Here is a 22,318-nt window from a genome sequence, read left to right as displayed (position 1 = left end):
GCTACATGCTACTTCCTATGCTAGTCATTTAATTTGACTGTTTCTATTAAAATTCTACCCATGCCACGGCCAGGTGGCCCAGTGGATATCGTCCCGGCATGCCAACGTCGCTGGTTGGATCCCTGGTCAGGGCATGCACACGAAGCAAACAATGAGTGCATGACTAAAATGGAACTGGCCCGACCTGTGATGACACAGTGGATAAAGCGTTGACCTGGAAGACTGAGATCATCAGTTCAAAACCCCGAGCTTGTCTGGTCAAGGCACATGCAAGAAGCAGCTACTACGAGTTGAAGCGTTCCACTCCTCCCTCCTTTTCCTCCCTCTCTCTAAAACCAGTAAATAAAATCTTTAAGCCCTGGCCAGTTGGCTCAGCGGTAGAGCGTCGGCCTGGCGTGTGGGGGACCTGGGTTCAATTCCCGGCCAGGGCACATAGGAGAAGCGCCCATTTGCTTCTCCACCCCCCCCTCCTTCCTCTCTGTCTCTCTCTTCCCCTCCCACAGCCGAGGCTCCATTGGAGCAAAGATGGCCCGGGCGCTAGGGATGGCTCCTTGGCCTCTGCCCCAGGCGCTAGAGTGGCTCTGGTCGCGGCAGAGTGACGTCCTGGAGGGGCAGAGCATCGCCCCTGGTGGGCGTGCCGGGTGGATCCCGGTCGGGCGCATGCGGGAGTCTGTCTGACTGTCTCTCCCCGTTTCCAGCTTCAGAAAAAATACCAAAAAAAAAAAAAAATTTAAATCTTTAAAAATAAAATAGAACAATGGGTAGAACTGTGTGGAACAAATTTTTTCTCTCTCTCTCAATGGGAAAATTAAAAAATAAATTTCTATTCATATTTCAAATACCTCTTTCCCATTAAATATTTTCTAACTTTTAAAGTTCAGAGAAGTCTTTCTTCTTTGAAATCTACAAGATTTTATTTGTATTTTTAATGTGGTACTAAAGATGTTCTTCACTTTGTTTTATATTTAGTTTGCCCAAATGATTTCCTGAATGAGCTTAAATACTGCTTGGAAAGAAGAAACCATATTTTAACAATGAATGTATCAAACCATGGTTGTCTCTCCACAGGAGCTTCTTAATAAATGCTTCTGAATGACTGTACAGATGAACATGGGGGAAAACTGTTTCAATGAACCCACTCCCCAGGCTGGATCAATACTCCTAAGCATTTTGCAGGTACATACAGGTATATGATGGGGCTTTGTTCACTACATAAGCAGAAAATGGATGTTTTTTAAATAGTTTTTCTTTCTTTTCTTTTTTAAGTGAGAGGAGGAGAGATAGACAAGATTCTGGCATACGCCTAAACCAGGATCCACCAGGCAACCCCGCCAGGGGCCAATGTTTAAATCAACCTAGTTATTCTCAGTGCCTGGGGCCCATCAACTCCAACCAGTTGAGCCACTGGCTGTGCCAGAGTAAGAAAGATAGAGGGGGAGGGGGAGGGAAAGAGAAGCAGATGGTAGCTTCTCTTGTGTGCCCTGACCAGGATCGAACTCGGGACGTCCGCACACCAGGCCGATGCTCTACCCACCGAGACAACTGGCCGGGGCCTTTATTGTTGTTTTTAGATCCTATTTCCAAAGATTCCTAGAAGTGCATGATTCTCCATCAACTGCTATCTACTGAAAGCACATTTCACATCATTCATTTAACGGACACATACAGAACACCTGCTATGTGCTGCAGGCTATACATAGCATGGCCTTAAATCGTTTAAGGTTTTATAAGTAACTTTTATAAATATAGATAAAATGATGTTTGGAGTCAGACTATATGGGAATGTCAATTTTGCCACTCAACTCTGTATTTGGAGGAAGTTATTTGTTATTGTATAAAATCAGAATTAAAACAAAATGGGTTATTGTGAAGAATAAATGCATTAATATATGTAATACAAAAAAGTGCATGGCACGGAGTATAAGTGATATATGTCTTTGATTATTTATCAGGATACAATAAAGAGTACAGACAACCCTGGGTTGTGAACAAGATAAGTTCTGTAGCTTTGAAAATGTTTAAGGATTTATATGCACAGAAAGATAAAAATAAGTACTATGTTAAGACAAACATCTAAGTTGCATTTAATAGGTAAATATACCTGTTCCAACTAACATACAAATTCAACTTAAGAACAGACCTACAGAACTTACCTCATTAATAACCAAGGGACGGCCTGTACAAAAATTTATATATAGGTATATAAACCCAGTATTTTGTAAACTCTTTCCTTATTACATTTTTACCTGATACAGTATAATGAGTAGAACAAAGTAATTGGTATTATCTCCCTTTCCTTCCTCTACACCTACACAGCACTCCCCCATTCACATACCAACACCCTGACAAAGGCCGAAACTAATGTGCTTCCCTAATGGGAAATTAACCTACAGTTCTTGTCTTACAAATGAGAACGGCTTCTGCTGGCAAACAGTTTATATTTAGTGGTGGTTGTATCTAGCATTAGAGTACGCATATGACACTTTTTTGTTTTATTTATTTATTTTTTTAAATAAAGCTAACCAGCCTCTTTGGAACTCTGAAATCAGCACCTCTGGTCTCACTACCATACCCTAACTGGCGGTGCTGTTGATAAAGCCAAAGGCAGACAGCAGGAGAGGAAAGGGGTAGAAGCACGAAACCCAGTGCACTTTTAAACTTATTTTTTGGTGAATGTACTCAAGTGAAATAATATAATTTCAAATTTGTGGAAATTCATCCTTTCCAAACCAAAGTTTACACATCCTCAGAGATACATGGTGATGAGCAAAATGAAATCCAGGACAAAAGGTAATTAAAAAGACGACCTGTGTATTAAAAACAACAGAGAGAGTGTATGAAATAGAATGCAAAAACAACATAAATTTTTAGAATGAAATAAAGATTTCAAAGAAACTGCAAGCAGACAACTTTCGGTCACGCCCACTGGGCCTTCTCTAGTTCTACACAGTTTGTTAAAAAAAAAAGTCTGAGAAGCAATGCTGTAATTACAATTGGTAAGGTAAAACAAGGTAGGGGAGCAGTAAGTGATGGAAACAGAAGATAAACTAGAAATTAATTGGTAACTGGTCATAAACTCATCTTTTTAAAAACGTGAACTGTCCTAGACTTTAAGCTTAAAGAAAAAAGTAACTACTAAACCAACACATGTTATTCTATTAAATAAGTTCGTTTTGAGGTGCAGAGAACAGGGCCTAGGACACAGGAAGCACTGTGTAACTGTTAAACTTAATGAACGCTTTTTGTTAATAGCTGGAGTTTTTACACCTCCCTGTAACTCTCACCTAGACTATCTTTGAGGTTCCCATGTGTGTATCTCCAGCTCAGACCCTGCTCTGGGACCAGGATGTTTAAATTGTCTATTTGTCTTCCTTCAGATACATCAAACTCCCCACGACCAGAGTCACACTCGTAATTTTCCCTCTCATACTGGGCCTTCTTCCTAAAATGCCTTAGTTCCTGTTCTCGCCATCCATCTGTAGACCTGTCTTTTATTTTTTTTTAAATAAATTTTTATTAATGTTAATAGGATGACATTAATAAATCAGGGTACATATATTCAAAGAAAACATGTCTAGGTTATCTTGTCATTAAATTATGTTGCATACCCCTCGCCCAGAGTCAGATTGTCCTCCGTCACCCTCTATCTAGTTTTCTCTATGCCCCTCCCCCTCCCCCTCTCTCCCTCCTTCCCTCCTGCGTCCTCCCTCCCCCCACCCCTGGTAACCACCACACTTTTGTCCATTTCTCTTAGTCTCGTTTTTATGTTCCACCAATGTATGGAATCATGTAGTTCTTGGTTTTTTCTGATTTATTTATTTCACTCCGTATAATGTTATCAAGATCCCACCATTTTGCTGTAAATGATCTGATGTCATGCAGACCTGTCTTTAATATTTCTTATTCTTTGGAGGTCCTTGGTAAAAGGAGGTAGAAAAAGACTGGAAATGAGGACTAAAGCAGAGGCAAACCTGGAAACCTCTGCACAGCTTATTGTTATCTCTTCTAAGAAAAGGCCTGGGCTCCATTCAAGTTAAAGTCCAACAGTAACTAAGTCCTCATATAAGTTGCCTATTTTAACCAGGGGAGGAAATGAAGGTGTTATGTAAGGTGTTATGTGTAAGTGCTCACAGTGGTGAAAAAAACACCCAGCCTCTGAACTCCACTTTTTTTTTTTTAAGAACTTAATAAATTGTGTTATCCACTACAGATCAAAGAAAAGGCTGCTGGCGGCTGGCTCAGTTGAGAGTGCTGGCCAGTGTATGGACGTCCCAGGTTTGATTCCCAGTCAGGGCACACAAGAGAAGCGACCATTTGCTTCTCTCTCCCTCCTCCTCCCCCTTCTTTCCCTCTTCCTTTCCTGCAGCCAGTGGCTCAATTGGTTTGAGCCTCTGCCCTGGGCACTGAGGATAGCTCAGTTTGTCTGAACAAGTCAGCCTCAGGTGCTAAAAATATCTTGATTGATTTGAGCATTGGCCCCAGACAAGGTTGCCAGGTGGATCCCGGTTGGGGCACATGTGGGAGTCTGTCTTTCTATCTCCCCTCCTCTCGCTTAAAAATAATTTAAAAAAAAGACAGGGCTGAACAAAAGTATGAAATGCCAAAGATGGCAAATTTTATACCTGTATCTATTCTCTGCCTTTACTTGGTTGTATAGGATCTTTTATTTATTCAGAAATATAACTGAAACCAAAGAAATCACTAATGGCTCAACTCTCTCTTTCAGTTACAGTTGACATTCAACATTATATTAGTTTCAGGTATATGGGATCTTTTATTTTGAACTCCTGAAGATTCTGTTGAGGTCCAAGTGCATATAAAGTAGAAAGAAGAGCACAGGCCTTCCCATGAACAAATTCATCCTCAAAGTTTGCTCTAGGCCAGGGGTTGGGAACCTATGGCTCGAGAGCCAGATGTGGCTCTTTTGATGGCTGCACCTGGCTCGCAGACAAATCTTTAATAAAAAATATAATAACATTAAAAATATAAAACATTCTCATGTATTACAATCTATTCATTTCCTACCGCTCATGTTCATGGTTGCGGGTGGCTGGAGCCAATCACAGCTGTCCTCCGGGACAACACCAAATTTTTATTGGATAATGCGTAACGTACACGGGTCGTTGTATGGCTCTCATGGAATTACATTTTAAAATATGTGGCGTTCATGGCTCTCTCAGCCAAAAAGGTTCCCGACCCCTGCTCTGGGCAGATGAGACCAGCAGGCTAGGAGCGCCTGAGCTCTGTGTCCTCCAGCCTATCACCCCACCCCCATGGGTGCTGTGATTTTTCAGACCTCCATGCTGTGTGTCTTTCTGTTAAGTGATATAGAAGTGGAACTTAGTAATAATGTAGAGTAGCAAGTAAGATTCATGTTATGGTTTTGTACTTTATTATTCATATCTAAGTTGGTTTTGGTAAATAATAAAAAGAGGATTGACCCCAACAGAAATATAACAGAAACCAAAGAAATCACTAATGGCTCAAAAATATAACATTTAAAAGTAAAAATCTCCTATTTTTGTCCCCTTTCTAACTTTTCTTGTAACACTGCCATCAACACCTAGTACATGCTAACATAAATGACTAACTGCAGGGGGCAGCGAGGATTGAATTTTTAGTGTATTTGTTTAACATTGGTTTATACTGTGGATCTCAGATTTTCAGAGCTGTCACTTTGAAAATAACCCTAAGTTTTTCTTGTTGTTTTTTAAATCCTGAAAAATAAAAGAAGCAACAACAAATTCTTATGGGTTTATAAGACATTGCTATCAAATAAATTACTTCTGTCTCCTACAAATATATTTTAATCCACCCGGTGACATGGAGCGAAGACACCTGTAAAGTCACTCAGACTGACGAGACACGGCTCCTCCTGAACTGGAGAAGGCCTGGCAGGGCAGGGCAGCGCTCTCACCTTGTTTGGAGTTGACATCTGATGGGATGTGTGACGGGTGTGACCCTGGAGAAAAGTGCTCGTCGCTGTACGTGATGAGGGGTGTGAGAGGATGAACGGCATGGGATGGCTGAACCACCGGCACTTTATTGGACTGCAAAGGAACCATAAGGTTAACAGTTAATAATAGATGCCCAGCTCCTGTCTCCTCTCCCAAAGGAAAAGCCACACAACAGCAGTCACTGGGCAACAGCATAACCCAAGATTCCTCTCCAGACCTGAACAGCTGATATCATCCACTATACTCATATAGATATCAGATTTTGTGCATGTAAATACTCCTCGAGTCTATGAATATCCCATCAGGAGACTACCAGTTATTTTGCCAGCTCCCCTTGGAGATTCAGGTTGATCCTTATTATTCCATGACATGAATCTCTGTTCATACATATTTACATTCCTTTTTAAGTGATCTCTTCAGGTTGAGTACAACAAAGAGTTATTAGAGCCTGACCAGGCAGTGGCCAGTGGATAGAGCTTCGGACTGGGATGTGAAGGACACAGGTTCGAAACCCTGAGGTTACTGGCTTGAGCACGGGCTCATCCTGCTCTAACACTGGCTCACCAGCTTGAGTGTGGGGTCATTGGCTTAAGCGTGGGATAATAAACATGACTCCCATGGTCACTGGTTTGAAGCCCAAGGTTGGTGGCTTGAGTCCAAGGGCACTGGCTTGAGCAAGGGGTCACCACTCTGCTGGAACCCCCAAATCAAGGCACATATGAGAAAGCAATCAATGAGCAACTAAGGTGCCACAGTGAAGAACTGATGCTTCTCATCTCTCTCCCTTCCTGTTAGTCTGTCTCTATCTGTCCCTCTCTCTGTTGCTGTAAAAAAAAAAGTTATTAGAGAAAAAGTAATGAATGTTTTGTAAGCTCTTTTATTCATTACATATGTCTGGCAATAAAATGGCACTCAATAAAAAAATCATTCGATGAACAAATAAATGAATAAATATTGCCAATTTGAAGGGCAAATTTTAAACAACCCGATAAATATAAATTTGCTATACTGACATTCCTTAGTTCACAGAATTCATAGTTCTATATTGTGCATCTCTCAGAGCCATGTTATACCATGTTTAATGTTGTTTTTTTTGTTATATTGCTTTTTTTAAATAAATACATTTTTATTAATTTTAATGGGGTGACATCAATAAATCAGGGTACATATATTCAAAGAAAACATGTCCAGGTTATCTTGTCATTCAATTCTGTCGCATACCCATCACCCCAAGTCAGATGTGTTTAATGGTTTATAGCTTTGTCAATCAAGCCTCGCTATTATGTTTTCGCTCTGCTCAGTTCCTCTTCATGTTCTCCAGTATCTAGAAGTCTTTACTGATAAAAGAGGATTTCCAATCTTGAGTTTAACTGCATAAAGTAAAATACAGCTTACAAAACACTTCAAATTGTTAACATCTTATATATTTAAACATATACTGCTCACAAAAATTAGAGGATATTTTATCGGTTCATACTCATTTTGAAATTTTCTCTAATTTTTGTGAGCAGTATATTTTATACTTGTTTAAAAATTTTACTTAAGTTGGAAGTCTACAGCTACATAACAACACTTTTTAAAGGGACACGTTATTTATTTGGACTGCATCAATTTGAAATCTGGGATCCTTTTGTTTAGGTAAAACTGAATTCCCTGCCCTCTCCCACAAGAAAGTGCTTACTAAGCAAATAGTAATACTATTATATAAACAAGAGTCAGGCACTTTAACCTAATTAAGGACATAGTTTTTTACAGAAATTCTACCCCTCCCCCTCAAAAAAAGAAGAAAGTAAACTAAACAATTATATACATGCAAAATGTTTCTGATATTAAACACATATACTAACTAAAGCATGGTACCACGAAGATCTCTCTTACAAATACAGTACCACAGTCATCAGTAACTTGTGAGTTTAAGAGAAATAGGATATAATAAATTCTGAATATTCACTAATTCACTCAGACACACCTTCACCATAATTAGTTTGAATTAATGAGATTTTTAATGTACTATAGGCTAAAATGCATGTGAATCCTGTTTCTCCAAAAGCAAAAGTTTTTAATTTTTAAGAAATTTGAGGAAATGCCTAAAAACCGCACTGTACAGTATAAACTGCTTACAATGCAGGACCACATCTGAATGGGGAGGGCTCTGTAACACACTTGTGTGCGGTGGTGGCACCAATGACATGCATAATTTTGCATTTGATGTTTTTTACAAATTAGGTATAAGAAGTATGTGACTCCAACAAGAAGGTCTACCCTCAGGAAAATTAGGGACAATTATCCTAGTAACACTTAATTCCTCTTTACAGCCAGTAATAGTAATTCTCTATACCTTATTATTACAACCTCCACCCAAAAGAAACTTATAGGAAAAAAAAAAGCAAGGGGTGATAAAACCACCCTTTTTTAGACAATGATATAATTTCCATACTAGATTTTCCCTGTTTTATCATTATCAGCTCCTCTCTAAGGGCAGAATGTGCATAGCTCATATAGCCCTTGGCATTTATTAAATAGAGCACCATTATCAAAGGCACAAGCCTTTTCTCCATATACCTCAGCACAGATATCTATGCATATAAATGTGTAAAAGGTTAAAAAAATGTTTCAATGCTTTTCAAGTGTTAATGATGCAGTCTGGCAAACACACAGATGAGCTCCTTAAATACAAGGCATTTAGAATGCTAGAGGGGGGGGGCCGCGGGTGCACGGACAGGAGGAGATTGTTATAAATCCTTTTTCACATGGCAACAAAAATCTCAATGCCCAAATGCTAAAATGAATATATTTTAACTGTACTTTAGAATAACAGCTTTGATTTTCATTTCAAAAGTCTCATAAGAAGAAGGATTGCCCAACAATCTAAAAAGATATTTTCTTAAGGGAGTCAGAAAGAATAAGCGTTGCAGAAATCTTCTGAAAACATTATTTTTCCCATGCCTTTCTTCTTTCCAGAGCAATGTCTTAAGGAACTTGCATTAGCAGCAGCATCTTCTTAATGTCTGACCTGTCCCTCCAGTCATATAGCTCAGAATCTGGTGCCATGAATTTTTTGCTAAATTATGCTATCCTTGCTCTCCTCTTAATTTTACGGTTTTCAACACAGATTTGCTTTCCTGTGGGAAGGAGATAAGAAGCCAAGGATTTTAATTTAAGCTCTGGCCTTGTCTTATATTTTGCAAGATGGATAGCGTACTAGTAGTCTGTTAAAGCCAACAAGAATTATGTCCATTTCTGTGGCCAAATAATAAAAGCAATATGAAATCTCAATACTATGTGTGAGCACAATTCTAAGGTGTATATCTGGCTCCTGCTGACCACCTTCACTATGCATAAAACAGAAGCAACCTACACTACACATCGTCATCCTGGTCAAGTGTCCTTGCCCCTAAACTGTGGGCTTCCCCTGACAGCAGAAGGGACTTGTCCTTTGACACAATATGCACACACGAGGCAAGAACCCAGGCACTGCCACGATGAGTAAATTTTAAAGACACACAATATAACTGTTCTTAATTCCTGTCTTCATATCTCCAAATAACAACGTGGTGTATGTTGTGGTGGGGGTAACAGAAGGGAAGGAAGAACAACCAAATGACTACCTAGTCTTTACAGACAAATTAACTACATTATAATGTGTGATTACATATGTGTCTGTGGGCCTATGTGAATACTGAAGCACCTGAAATGTGCCAAGCACTGTTTTAGCACTAACGGCCAACACAGGTGCCTATTCTCATATAGCTTCCTCTGTAAGGCCTTGGAAATGGGAATGGGGGTATTGACAACAATGAATATATAGTTAAGCAACAAAATTACAACAAACAAAGTCTGAGAAAATGACATCAAATACAATGAAAAAAGGAACCCAGTAACAGGAGACAGTGGAGAGCTAACTATATGCCTTTGTGTCACGTTAATGCTATAAGAAACCAACAGTTTAAAACTAAATAGTCCAAGATCCTTATTTTCTAAAACAGGAAATAGAGGTCACCAGGGAATGGGTGATCAACCAGGACAGCTTTCAGTACTTATAACACAGGGCTGCTCACTACACAACTCCAGTAATACAGGGTCAACGTGAATACAATGAGAACGGAAAGCCTAAGTCACTCAATACAGTGGGGTCAAGTACTAGAGAAATCCCATCTTTTTGGCTCCTGCTCTATGTTCCCAGGCCTGCACTCGATAGAACCCAAATCTCCTGGCTCCTACTCTAGTGCTCTTCCCATCACACGTCTCTCTAGAAGGGAGGGAGAAAGGGTGAAAATCACTTTGATTCTTTCTCATTCATAGGTACAGTCAGGTAAGTTTCAGCTTCCAGTGGGGAAGCACCAGGAATTCCCGATGTTTGTCCTTTGTTTTGTTTTCCCAGGGTAGGCATGCACAATGACTCCACCTTTCTGATATCCAGGAGCCTAGGGTCAGCTGCTCCAAGAGGTGCAATGCAGGATTTGGGTCTAGGCTCACAGGGCAGTAAGTGGCTGATTCAGGCCACAGACACTGATCTTTTGATTCCAACTATATTACCCGTTCTTTCATCTCAGGCAGGTGATTGGTTGGTGTGCAAAGAAAAACTAACAGAGATGGAAAGAGTGGGTAACTTGGAAAGGGGTATAAAATATCAAGGGTGGACTCTGGAACTCGGTTTTCCTACTTACATTCAGCGCCCTCACATTCAGAACAAAGCCCACAATCCTTTCCCAAACGTGAAAACCACCATCAGGCCATCCTACCCACAAAGCACACCATTATTATAGCGACTAACACTTACTGAGCACTTTGGAGCACATCTGAGGCAGGTAACTGAGGCATGGAGAAGTGAAACAACTTTCCCAAGGGCACAGAGTGAGTACGTGGCAATGGCAGGATTCAAACACAGAAAAGTCTGGTTCTAGAGACCATGTCCATTACCAATACACCATGCGGCCTCTCTAAAGAGCCAAGTTCGTAAAATCTTGGACACTGAGTTGACCACCTGGGCCATACGGAACAGGATGTGCATCCATGAAATGACTGTGTTGTCTGTGTGCCGAGCACAGGAATCACCTCAGACGAGGAGGCACTTCAGCGGAAGCGGTCAGACCTGCAGAGACTCAGCCGCTGCCTTGCTCTCCCTGCTGGAAAGCATTGCAGGGAGTGGGCATGGCTGCCACCCAGGCAGCTCCCTGCAGGTATGGACCTTCTTGGCATCACAGCCAAAAAAAGCCACACCTCCTGTGGACACAAAGTGGGTGCCACTTAGGGTTTCTGAGAGTCACCCTACAAGCAGTGTGCCTAGAAATGACCCACTCCCCTGTGGCCGTGACTCAAGCTGTCATGAAAGCCTCTGAGAATGTGGTTCTTTCCGGGACGGACTAAAACGTGGTTCAGCTCCCTCCCGGCTACGGCGTGGGCCTGCTGGTAACCGGACTAACTGGGGGAGAAACCTGCTGGCCTGGTAGCGAGGTCCCCCCCCCCCCCGATTTTGCACATCTCCTGATTTCAATTAAACCCACAGCACAGAATGCGACTGTGCATCAAGGTCCCGAGTTTCATTTCAATCGACTGCATTTTATCACTAGTCCTTGTGGTAATAAGTGAATCCAGGGAAATTTTAACGCTCCAACTTATTGAGATGAGGAATTTCATCCGGCCTCAATTGTTATGGTGGCATTTAACTTTCCATTGAACTCTTAAGAAGCCTGGTACTTGTGAAGCAGAAGCCATATAATTGTTATGTTGGGCCTTCCCTCCTCCTATGAGGACCTGAGCTTCGTATGCCCTACCACAAAGGGGAGGAGACTTGATTTACTCCGAAAGAAAACAGTGACCCTTGCATCAACTAGACCTCAAAGTAGCATTTAGTACTGGAAACCTTTCCTAAGACCCACCAAAGCTAAACACGTGATTCAGTTCTGATGTGGCTTTCAACCCCAAAACCTGCTTGTGACAAAATAGCTCTTTTCAGACATAACAATGAGGCCCGGTCTCTGAAGGCTTCCTGACCGGGAACTGGTAAAGTTGTAAGGATTGTAAAGGACAAATATTTCATGAGCCCAATTCTGGAGGTAAAGGTATCCCATCATCAGACACCTGGGATGTTTTCCTAAAAAGGGAAGGAACATGTCACATGAAAGGAATCAATGTGGCTTGGACACCAAGTGCGTGCCGGTCGTTATGGCTGTGCCTTTATATTCTCTGGAACTCGTCCACATAAGTGGGCAGTATCGGTGTATTTATAGATGAGAAGGCCGAGTCCTTTCGGAGACACAGCTCAGGAGTAATTGACAGAGGACTCGTGCTGGCATTGCTCAATACCAAGTCCACGCTCTTCCTGGCCCACACAGCTCGCTGCTCAGTTCCTCTCTCCATCTCTGTTTCAAACCACCCTTCCAGGTGAGTATGGCCTGCCATGGGCTTAACTGCCACAAAGCTCCTGGACACAGGTGACCACTTGGGGAAGGCTTTGTCACTAGCAGGACTACAGACTGCTGGAAGAGTGCTAAATGGAAAAGGTGTGGACCATCCACAATTTTTCCAGTTCTCTATAAAGTGATGATTCCCATACACTATCTCATTTCAGCCTGAAATCATTCATAAGGGAAGTGGTAAGATTTCTTTTTATAGAGAAGAAAACCAAGGTTCTGAGACAAGATCACATAGGATGTTAAGTAGCAGAGACAGGATTTGACTCAAGTCAGTGATGCTCAAGTCTACAGCTTATACTCCTACAGAATGAAAAAGACAGTCCTGGCATTCTCCGATTCCCAAGTGGAAGAGATGAGTAATAACACAGTTGAAGTATTCAAGTCCATGGGCACTGCAGGCAGAGAGTTCAAATCCCAAACATTTAAATGTCATTTTGTTTCTATGCTTAGGTACAATTTACTTAATTTACAAAATCTGTTTCCTCATACCTAAAACGGGTGAAATAACCTCAAAGGATCAAGCTGGGGGTTAATAAGCAATGCAAATGAAACCTCCAACTCAGGTCCTGGCATGAAATACATGCTCAATAATATCTGTGGAATAAAGGAAAGTGAAAAGAAAAAAAAGGACCAATAAATTACTCTGCTCCCAAAATTCAAATCACTCATGTTTAAGACAAAGTAAGTTTTAGAATTTAGAACAATTTCTTTCAAGTGAATTCCCCACCAAACTCTCCCTTCCCTGTTCTGCCGACAAAGTTTTAGTCTAAAGTGTCTGTGATCTCAACACCTTCCACTCATCACTGCTTATAGAAATCCTTCCCACCCTGTTATTCACCATAAGTGGCACCCCACGCCTGAAACCTTAAACCACTCATAACATTTTTATGTGCTTGCTTTTTATTTCTTCTGTTAGATTATAATTTAATAGATAACACAATCTATGTTTATTCATTAAAAAAAATCTCTTACAGTAGCAGGTCTCAAACATTTAGTTCTTGGGGCACCTTAACACATAAAAATCACTGAAGATCTCAATGAGCTTTTGTTTTGTGTTGGTTTATTTATATTTACCACATTAGAAATAAAATTAAAAAATTTTAAAGTATTTAATTCACTTAAAAATTAGCCTGGCCAGGTAGGTGGTGGCACAGTGGATAGAGTCAGACTGGGACGCGGAAGACCCAGGTTTGAGACCCCGAGGTCGCCAGCTTGAGCATGGGCCCATCTGGTTTGAGCAAGGCTCACCAGCTTGGACCCAAGGTCGCTGGATAGAGCAAGGGGTTACTCGATCTGCTGAAGGCCCACGGTCAAGGCACATATGAGAAAGCAATCAATGAACAACTGAGGTGTCACAACGAAAAACTGATGATTGATGCTTCTCATCTCTCTCTGTTCCTGTCTGTCTGTCCCTATCTATCCCTCTCTCTGACTCTCTTTCTGTCTCTGTAAAACACACACACACACACACACACAGACACCCATTACATGATAACATAAAAATATTTCTATAAAGGCTCTGGCTGGTTGGCTCAGTGGGAGAGCATCAGCCCGGTGTGTGGAAGTCCTGGGTTTGATTGCAGGCCAGGGCACACAGGAGAAGTGTCCATATGCTTCTCCACCCTTCCCCCTCTCCTCTCTCTCTCTCTCTCTCTCTCTCTCTCTCTCTCTTCCCCTCCTGCAGCCAAGGCTCCATTGGAGCAAAAGCTGGGCCAGGTGCTGAGGATGGCTCCATGACCTCCACACTTCAGGTGCTAGAATGGCTCTGGTTGCAAGGAAGCAATGCCCCCGATGGGCAAAGCATTGCCCCCTGGTGGGCATGCCAGGTGGATCCCAATCAGGCGCATGCGGGAGTCTGTCTGTCTGCCTCTCCGCTTCTCACTTTGTAAAATTAAAAATAAATTTTTTTTTCTATGAAAAATTAGCATTTTTGAAACAAAAGCATTAAATGAGAATACTGGCATATAGCTTTACAGCTTTTGCCAAATCTTAGCATCTGGTTTAATGAAGATGCTTGGGTTCTCTTGTCTGCGTTCAGATTCAAATCTACATTTTGATGTGATTTTGTTTGAAGCAGATGAAGAAAATCTGAACTCATAGATATATGTTGTTGAAAAGAAAAGGATTATTTTAAGGTTTTTTTAAAGATAATTGTGGAGCTTGACCAGGTGGTGGTGCAGTGGATAGAGTGTTGAACTGGGATGCAGAGGACCCAGGTTCGAAACCCTAAGGTCGCTGGCTTGAGCGCGGGCTCACCAGCTTGAAGCCCAAGGTTGCTGGCTTGAAGCTCAAGGTCGCTAGCTTGAGTACAAGGTTGCTGGCTTGAGAAAGGGGTCACTTGTTTCTGCTGTAGCCCCCTGGTCAAGGCAATCAATGAACAAGCAATCAACGAACAACTAAGATTCTGCAGTGAAGAATTAATGCTTCTCATCCTGTCCCTCCCTTCCTGTCTGTCTGTCCTTATCTGTCTCTCTCTCCCACTCTGTCAAAAAAATAATAATAATTGTGGATCCTTTTCTTTGATACTATGCCAAAACTCAGCAAGTGGTAGGTTTTAAAGTTGCAATGTAGAATAAAAGACCTTATCAATATACTTTTCCTCCTCTTACATTAACATCAATTAATTTATCTTGCACTATGAATTTAGCCATGTATCGTTTGTTAACATTATGCATTAGTCATCTGGAAATACTGGCTCACTGCGTTGATATATTTCATTATATATTACAAAAATCACGTTTATTTATAACATCACTGATTTCATCAGAAAAGCTTTAAGAATGTAAGAAATTATCAAGCCCACAGCAGTGAACACAAATTTCTAATATTATGATTTTTGCTTGAAAGCTCAAATTTTTTCACTGGCAACAAATGCTGTTAATTGTTTTCATTGAAGAGAGAAAGACTGCTCATTTGTGAGGAAATATCTACCAAATAAGAAAGCAGGAAGAAACCATAGTTTGTCATTTATGCATACAAAGCTCAAGATCCAATAATATTAATAATTTTTATAGCTTTATCAAGGATATTCTGAAGTGACACTGGCATTTTCTTTCTCCTGGGAGGGTGTTGTGGTGAAGAATTCTATAACTGCAAGTACCATTTGGTGCCAAGGCACCGGCACCTTGACCCATCACTGCTTCTGCGCCATCACTGCAAATGTCAATAGAGAAGAAGCAAATCATGTGCTAGTGGTATCATGCGAACAGTTCTGACCTTGTGGACGCCCTACGTTAGGGAGCCCCAGGTGTCCACAGACTGATGTCTACAATAAAGTAATAGAACCGAAAGAGTTGTTGATTGTACACAATCCAAGCTAATAAAGTAAAAAGTAATATTTCAGTTATATTGAATTTAGAGAAACTAATTCCTGGGTTACAAAGATAAAATGTTTTTCTGACACAGTAAGCTATCATTTTCTCCCCTCTTATCTTCTAGTATTCTAAATGTGCATATCAAGAGAAATCTGAAAAGCAAACAAAAATACATACCACATCCTTTTAAATGATATATAAAATTTTTGTAACTCTTTAGTTTAACTTACTACAGATTCTTGGACTTGTGTTCTTTGATTAGAATTTGATTTAATTTTCTTAAAAAGGATTCTTGACATACACAGCTAGGAATATGGGTCTGCACCCAGCAGTGCTAAGAGGCCTTCTTCACTCCGTCCTGTCCGCTCACTCACCGGCTGCTCTGCACTCACAGCCCCTTGGACATGACTCTCTATGCACTGACCACACTGTACTGTTACTGTTTCTTCCTCTTTTCTTGCACAAGATAGAGGTCATGCCTTGGTAACCATCTCCAGCATCTAGGGCAGGGCTGGGCAAAATGGAGACATCCGATACTATTTCTTATGACCAATTGCCTGAACAGGCTTTCAACACCACGAAGTTAACACTTTTCAAGAAAGAATTCATACCCTTAGAAGAAAAACAAGGATTGATCCTTGTGTTTTCTACTGCTGCATAAGTTACCCCAAATTCATTAACAGCTTGATACATCACTGTTTATTGCCTCACAGATTCCGTGAGAAAGATTTCTGCGTGGAGTGACCGCTTCCTCGCCTCAGGGTATCACAAGGTGTTGGCCGGCTGAGTTCCCATCTGGAGGCTCTACAAGCTCACTTTGGTTGTTAGTAGAATTCAGTCCCTGGTGATTTGTCCCTTTTCCTTGCTGGTAATCAAGTGGGGGCCACTCAAATTCCGTGACAAGTAGCCCCTTCCTTCTTAAAGCCGGCAGCGTTGCTTCTTTTCAAACGCCTCTTGTTCTGAATCTCCGACTTCCTGCTTCTATGACCAGTGAAGAATTCAGGGCTCATGTGACCATGCCAAACCTCCCCCTTCATCTCTCTTTCCAAAAGTCCACAGTGAGAGCAGAGTGGAAAAGGAAGGAGAGGCAGCGGGGAGGAGCAAGGCCTAAAGCCATCCCTTAAGACAAAGATAACCCACTTAACTTGTTTTGTTTTGTTTTTTCCTCTCCTTTACAAAATGTTATCACTAATTTGTCTTCAGCAGAAAAAAGTGAAGTGCCGGCTAAACACACTATTACTTGGTGTTACAGTAATTCTGATTACACTGTAAAGTTTAAGTTAGCCTTGTCCTTTTCCCTTCTTCTTATCCTTCCTTTTATCCAGGGGCTACAGAGTCAAGGGTTCTGTTCCTCACATGTCAGAGTTGCCGGGCATGGCAGTTCAAAGGAGGAGGGAAGAGTCCGGATTAGCACGTCTTCACCTTCCCTCCTGCGGGAGTCAGGGAGAACTAGGCGAGGCGCAGAGCAAGTTCTGCGTTAACTGCCTGTCACGGCTGAAAAACTGGGAAAGGGCAGTCTCTAAACAGAGTTAAGGGTTCAAATAAATTTATTTTGGGGAAAATTTTTTTAAACTTTGGCTTTCTCTCCAATATTAACAACCAACATATCAGATTTTGGTCAATTATTTGCCTTTTAAGAAAATTTTTTGAAAAATCATTATTTTATATATAAAGTACAACTTTTCTATTACAGGTTATGTCTAATCTTAAGAGTTACTTTAATTTAATTTTATGACCCTTTAAAGTGACTAGAGTCATATAATTGTCTTAAAATTCATTAAGCATTAATAACGCACTAAATGCTGTATGAAGTAAATGTGGTAGAAGGGAACTGAATCAAAGGCAATTAATTGAAAAGAAAGGCAGTATAGGTGACAATAGTTTAAGCCTGATGCTTGAATAAGAAAGACAAGAGAAGAGAGTATTTACTATATTCTAGGAATTACGAATGATGCTTTTATACTTGTGATCAAATTTATTCATTTACAAATTGTGAAAACAAACTGAGACTTTAAAAAGGTTCATTTTTGTCCTGTGTCACATAGATTAGTCCATAAATGGTTGAACTTATATTAAATGCAGATCTGTTTTATCCCAAACATATGAACTTTTCACCGTTGAAAAGAATGGCTACAAAGGGGAATAACTCACTCTAGGAGCCAAAAGGGACCCCTCCCCCATTCTCCAGTAACTAGAGTCCATAAATATAGTGACTGGGGTTGAGGCTGAAGGCTGAGAGAAGATCAGAGTACAGAGGAGAATGACTTATAATTATGTAATATTGCAACATCCTATTATTTGATTTCCTATTATTTTCACTTTTATCACACACCCCTAATCCTCTGGGTTCTGCATTTATTTTTCATTTTAAAGACTGTCTTTTGTCCATGTTAAGATTGCCCTTTGAAAATTAAAAAAAAAGAAAGAAAAGAATTAAAGTCATTCAAAATAAACCAACGAACAAAACAAGTGACAGTGGAGAAATATTACAAGTCCACAAGTCCAGTAAGAGGACGGGCACAGGTGAAACAGGGATGGCTCGATTCTGCGGAGGCAGGAAGGACAGGAGCCTGCTGGACTACTAGCTGCAGAAACGAGGGGTTCCTTGGGGTGCATATGTTTGTAAAATTGTACAGTGGGAAGCACATGGGGTAGAACAAGATTCCAATGGCTCCTAACATTTTCTGGATCACAGGCTCTGTGATCTGATAAAAGCTGGGTACAAATGCTTTTACACACAAATATAATCACTCATCAACGGGCTGGGGTAAGGGGTGCAGTGTTCATAGAGGAGAACAGGGACCTTTCATTAAAAACCCCTGCCCTATTCCAAGAGAAATGTGCTTGGCAATCACTGCAAAATCATTCATTACTTGAATAAGAAAGTAAGCTAGAGTTTAGTCAGCTTGTCGTAAGTACTATCCATGTACTTATCCACTGGGAAAGAGGTAAGCAAATCAGTGAAGGTGAGTGACAAGTCAGGAGCCAGAGCCTGCTGTGTCTACCAGAGAACTCAGAGCCGAGGCAGCAGGCTCCAGGGACAGGGTTGTATAATGACAACAGGCAATAGGATGAACAGAATGAGGCAACTCCTAGATATCCAGAACCGAGAGAACATACTGCTGGGGAGTGAGCAAATTCCCAGAGCTCCTCTGAACCTCTTCAGCCAGCAAGCCGTTCAATCGGGTTTTCTGATGCTGGTCTGGGCACATGGGGGATAAAAAGGCTCTCTCTACCATGGGCCGGGACGGCGTATTTGAAGGGAAGGAGGGCTTCCTCCACCACCACAGCAGCACAGCTCCATTACCCAGTTTCAGGGTTGGAAGATCTTCTCCCTATGGCTCTCAGAATGTCCAGAGGGAAAGGAAGACTGTTTGGGGCCTCGAGAAGCTAGATGACTCTAGGGCTCCTTGGGAAAGGAGCCTGGGGGGGCTGGAGTGATCATGGGGGTCAAGGTCAGGGAGTCCTACAGCCACCCAGATGGGGAGTGTGGAGGAGTCACATGTTCAGGTTGTAAATGGATGGTGCAAAATTCCATAGGGACAAAGACAACAGACATAAACTTAATTTCATATTGAAAAGAGACCCCTCGCACTTAAAGTAACTATGTAAAGCACCTGCCTCATTTTAAATAAAAATGACTTCTGCTTTAAGATCAGATGTGAAGCATTTACAAAACAGTTGAATAAGAAGGCTTATGTACTCATTTTATCCCACCAAGCCATCTATGGTTTTAAGAATGCTGTATGTGTAAAATATTCTTTAATTAAAACTGGGTTATTTTAAAAAGGGAAAAAAGCAACATATAAGTTTGTGGAGATCCTCATTTTTCTATAAAATTTGTTGAAAAATTAAAAGGAAAAATGCAATAAATAAGTTATTTTGGATTCAGCTACTAAGACTAAAACTTTAGTTGAGAGCTAAAGTTTACTAGGAAATTCAAATCATTTTCTATGTATAAATGCAGTATTTACATGGAAAATAAGCACCAAACCTCTTCTACAGAGTTGCGCTGTCCAATATGGTAGCCATCAGTCACCTGCTTTTAGTGCTTGACATGTGGACAGTCCAAATGGACATGGGCATTAAGGGTAAAACATACGTGGTTGCAAACACTTCATGTGAAAAAGGAAATGTAAAACATCTCAGTAACATTTAATATTAATTACATGTTGAAATAACACCTTGGCTGTATTGCATTAAATCAGGTTATTACTAAAATTAACTTTACCTTTTTTTTTGATGTGGCTACTAAAAATTTTAAATTACACATATAACTTGCATTTGTGACTTGCATTATATTTCTGTCAGGCAGCTTGGCTTTACAGTTGGAAAACCTGTAGGTAAGATTGCTCATTTCCCTGCTAAACTCCAACTTCACTTGAACAAACAAAACAAGTAGGCATTCTTGTTAACAAAAGTTCCTTTTATGGAAAAGGACATTTATGAATGAGGAAACTGAAAATCAGAAAAGTTTATTGGCAGACTTGGCAATCAAACACTGGATTTCAAAATCCCATATTGAGGACCAAAGCAGTCAGTTTAATATTCATATGACAAGTAGTATAAACCTGTAACAGTTCATATTATAGTACAAAAAATTACTAAATGATACGTCTTTTATAGGTTTAAGAGAGTTTTTGAATAGTTTGTTGCACAGTGTTTGATGTAACTTCTTCAACTTGTCAAGTTAGCTCGGATTACTTTAAAAAATACCTAATACACATTTTCAGATTCATTACAAGTTAATAATTAACTCATTCTTTGACAGGTAACCATCTTTTCCATTTTACATCAGAAGATATTGCCTGAAAAAAACCCAGAGCCTATCTTGAGTGAAAATGATGCTGTAGACATTATTATGCATAGGATATACTTATATGAGTCAAGGAAAAAGAACCTTTCATTTTGGATTTAAAAGCAAAATCCTGAAATGAGTTAAAATTAAAGCAGAAAACTTAAATGATAAAGATGACAAAAATTAGGTTTTATGTAATTTTTCACATTTTGATTCACCTTTTAAAAACCCCCAATTAAGTCAAACTAGAATAAAAAATTTTCTTTAAAAACATTTATTCCAATGGTGTATAAAGTAGCAAAATGTAAAGAATTTTTAAAAGACTCTTAATTCTACGTACAGACCATAAAAGAGAAACATCATATAGCCAGTCAGAAAATTATACTAGCAAAGATGACAACAGCGAATCTCTGCTAGTGGTAAAGGATACTTCTCTGAATATAAAATCAAAGATAAATCCCATTTTGTACCACTTACTGTAAATAGAATATTTTTGTCCTGAATTTTATTTTGCATCTTTTTGGTGGGAACATGCTGATGAAAGCAAGGTAGCACCGAATTCCTAATCTCTAAATCTTTCCCAAAACAACCTAAGTTACCCTTACTTTCCAACAGTGTGCTGGAGCTGACTTGTACTAGCTCTCCAAAGCTGATTACAAAATTTTCAGCAATTCTGAAAGTCTGTTAATATTATATTAGTAGCTTGAAATTAGCCATGGTGGGATTATTTACACCATGGAAATTGGCAGATGTGAAGAGTCAGTGCTACTTTCCCCCAAGCGGGCTTGTTAAACACATACTAGCACACCACTGGCAAACTCTGAATCCCTTCCTAAATTATTAGGTGAAACAAACTTTCCTTTCTTTATTTCTCTTTGACAAGCAACAGGAACACAATCTTGACCTTTGTTTGAAACCATTCCAGAATAAGAAATTTGAAAGATCATCATTTCACATGATCTAGGATGACCTGATCTATGCCCCAGGTCCTGCTAACACAGGAGGAATGTGTGGCCATCAGTTATTAATTACCCTGTCTGGTTCCTTGTCTCTGGGCCTACACAGCCCTGGGTAAGTCACGAGACAGGAGGAGCTCCATTGCTGCACAGTGGTGAGAAGAAACATGCAGGAGATGCACAAGCATTTTCTCCTCTGTTCTCCAGGAAATTGTTAATGCAGTTATATATTTTTTAAAGCATAAAATATTTAATATAATTATTTTTTAAAGTTATCCATAATGAATAAATCTTACACAAAAAAGCAAATAACTGAGACTGTCATCTGTGCACCAGAGAATGCAGCTTCCAACATGAGGGCAGCACTGTGTATCAGAGTGAATTATTCCAGGCAACGGCACAGACCAGGCATTGGACTCAAGATTTAAAAAGAGGGAAATGAGAGGCTGCTGTCTTTGCAGCATATTCACACAAGAAACACAATATAAATTCTCCCCAGAGAACACTGAGTCTCAACTCAGGGTCTAGCTATGAATAAGCCACTCCATGGAAAGGCTAGGTCTTACAGGGGTGGGGTGAGGGGGGCAGGGAGCCAGAATTGAACTATAACAGAAACAACCAAATTTACATTAGTTTACAGTGTTTTCATGCTCCTTATCTCATTTAGATCTCACCCTCACACTGTAAGTACTATCAATACACAATGTTTTAAGTAAGGAAAGAAAGCTCAGAAGAGCCCAACCTCACACAGTAACTAAAAGAAACTGGACTCACCAAACCATGATGTAGCCCATTTTCTGCTTACCCAGCAGCCGACAGCCGCTCCTCTCACTAGCTTGGTCTCAGAAGTTGACCTGAGACAGGCCACAAGGGCCTC

The 22,318-nt window shown here is 40.4% G+C and overlaps 1 protein-coding gene across 6 annotated transcripts in view; it reads right to left on the bottom strand.

The window, feature by feature from the left end:
- LEF1 (lymphoid enhancer binding factor 1) overlaps positions 1-22,318 on the bottom strand; it is a 122,882-nt gene that overhangs the window by 33,109 nt on the left and 67,455 nt on the right. For all 6 annotated transcript variants that reach the window (XM_066280815.1, XM_066280813.1, XM_066280817.1 and 3 more), the window contains exon 4: positions 5,918-6,050. In XM_066280815.1, coding sequence (XP_066136912.1) covers positions 5,918-6,050 — 133 coding nt within the window. The remainder of the gene's footprint in view (positions 1-5,917; positions 6,051-22,318) is intronic.

Source organism: Saccopteryx bilineata, chromosome 5 (genome assembly GCF_036850765.1).
Source record: "Saccopteryx bilineata isolate mSacBil1 chromosome 5, mSacBil1_pri_phased_curated, whole genome shotgun sequence".
Lineage (NCBI taxonomy): Eukaryota > Metazoa > Chordata > Mammalia > Chiroptera > Emballonuridae > Saccopteryx > Saccopteryx bilineata.
The sequence above is the reverse complement of the archived record's forward strand: the minus strand, read 5'-3'. Positions and strand labels throughout refer to the sequence as shown.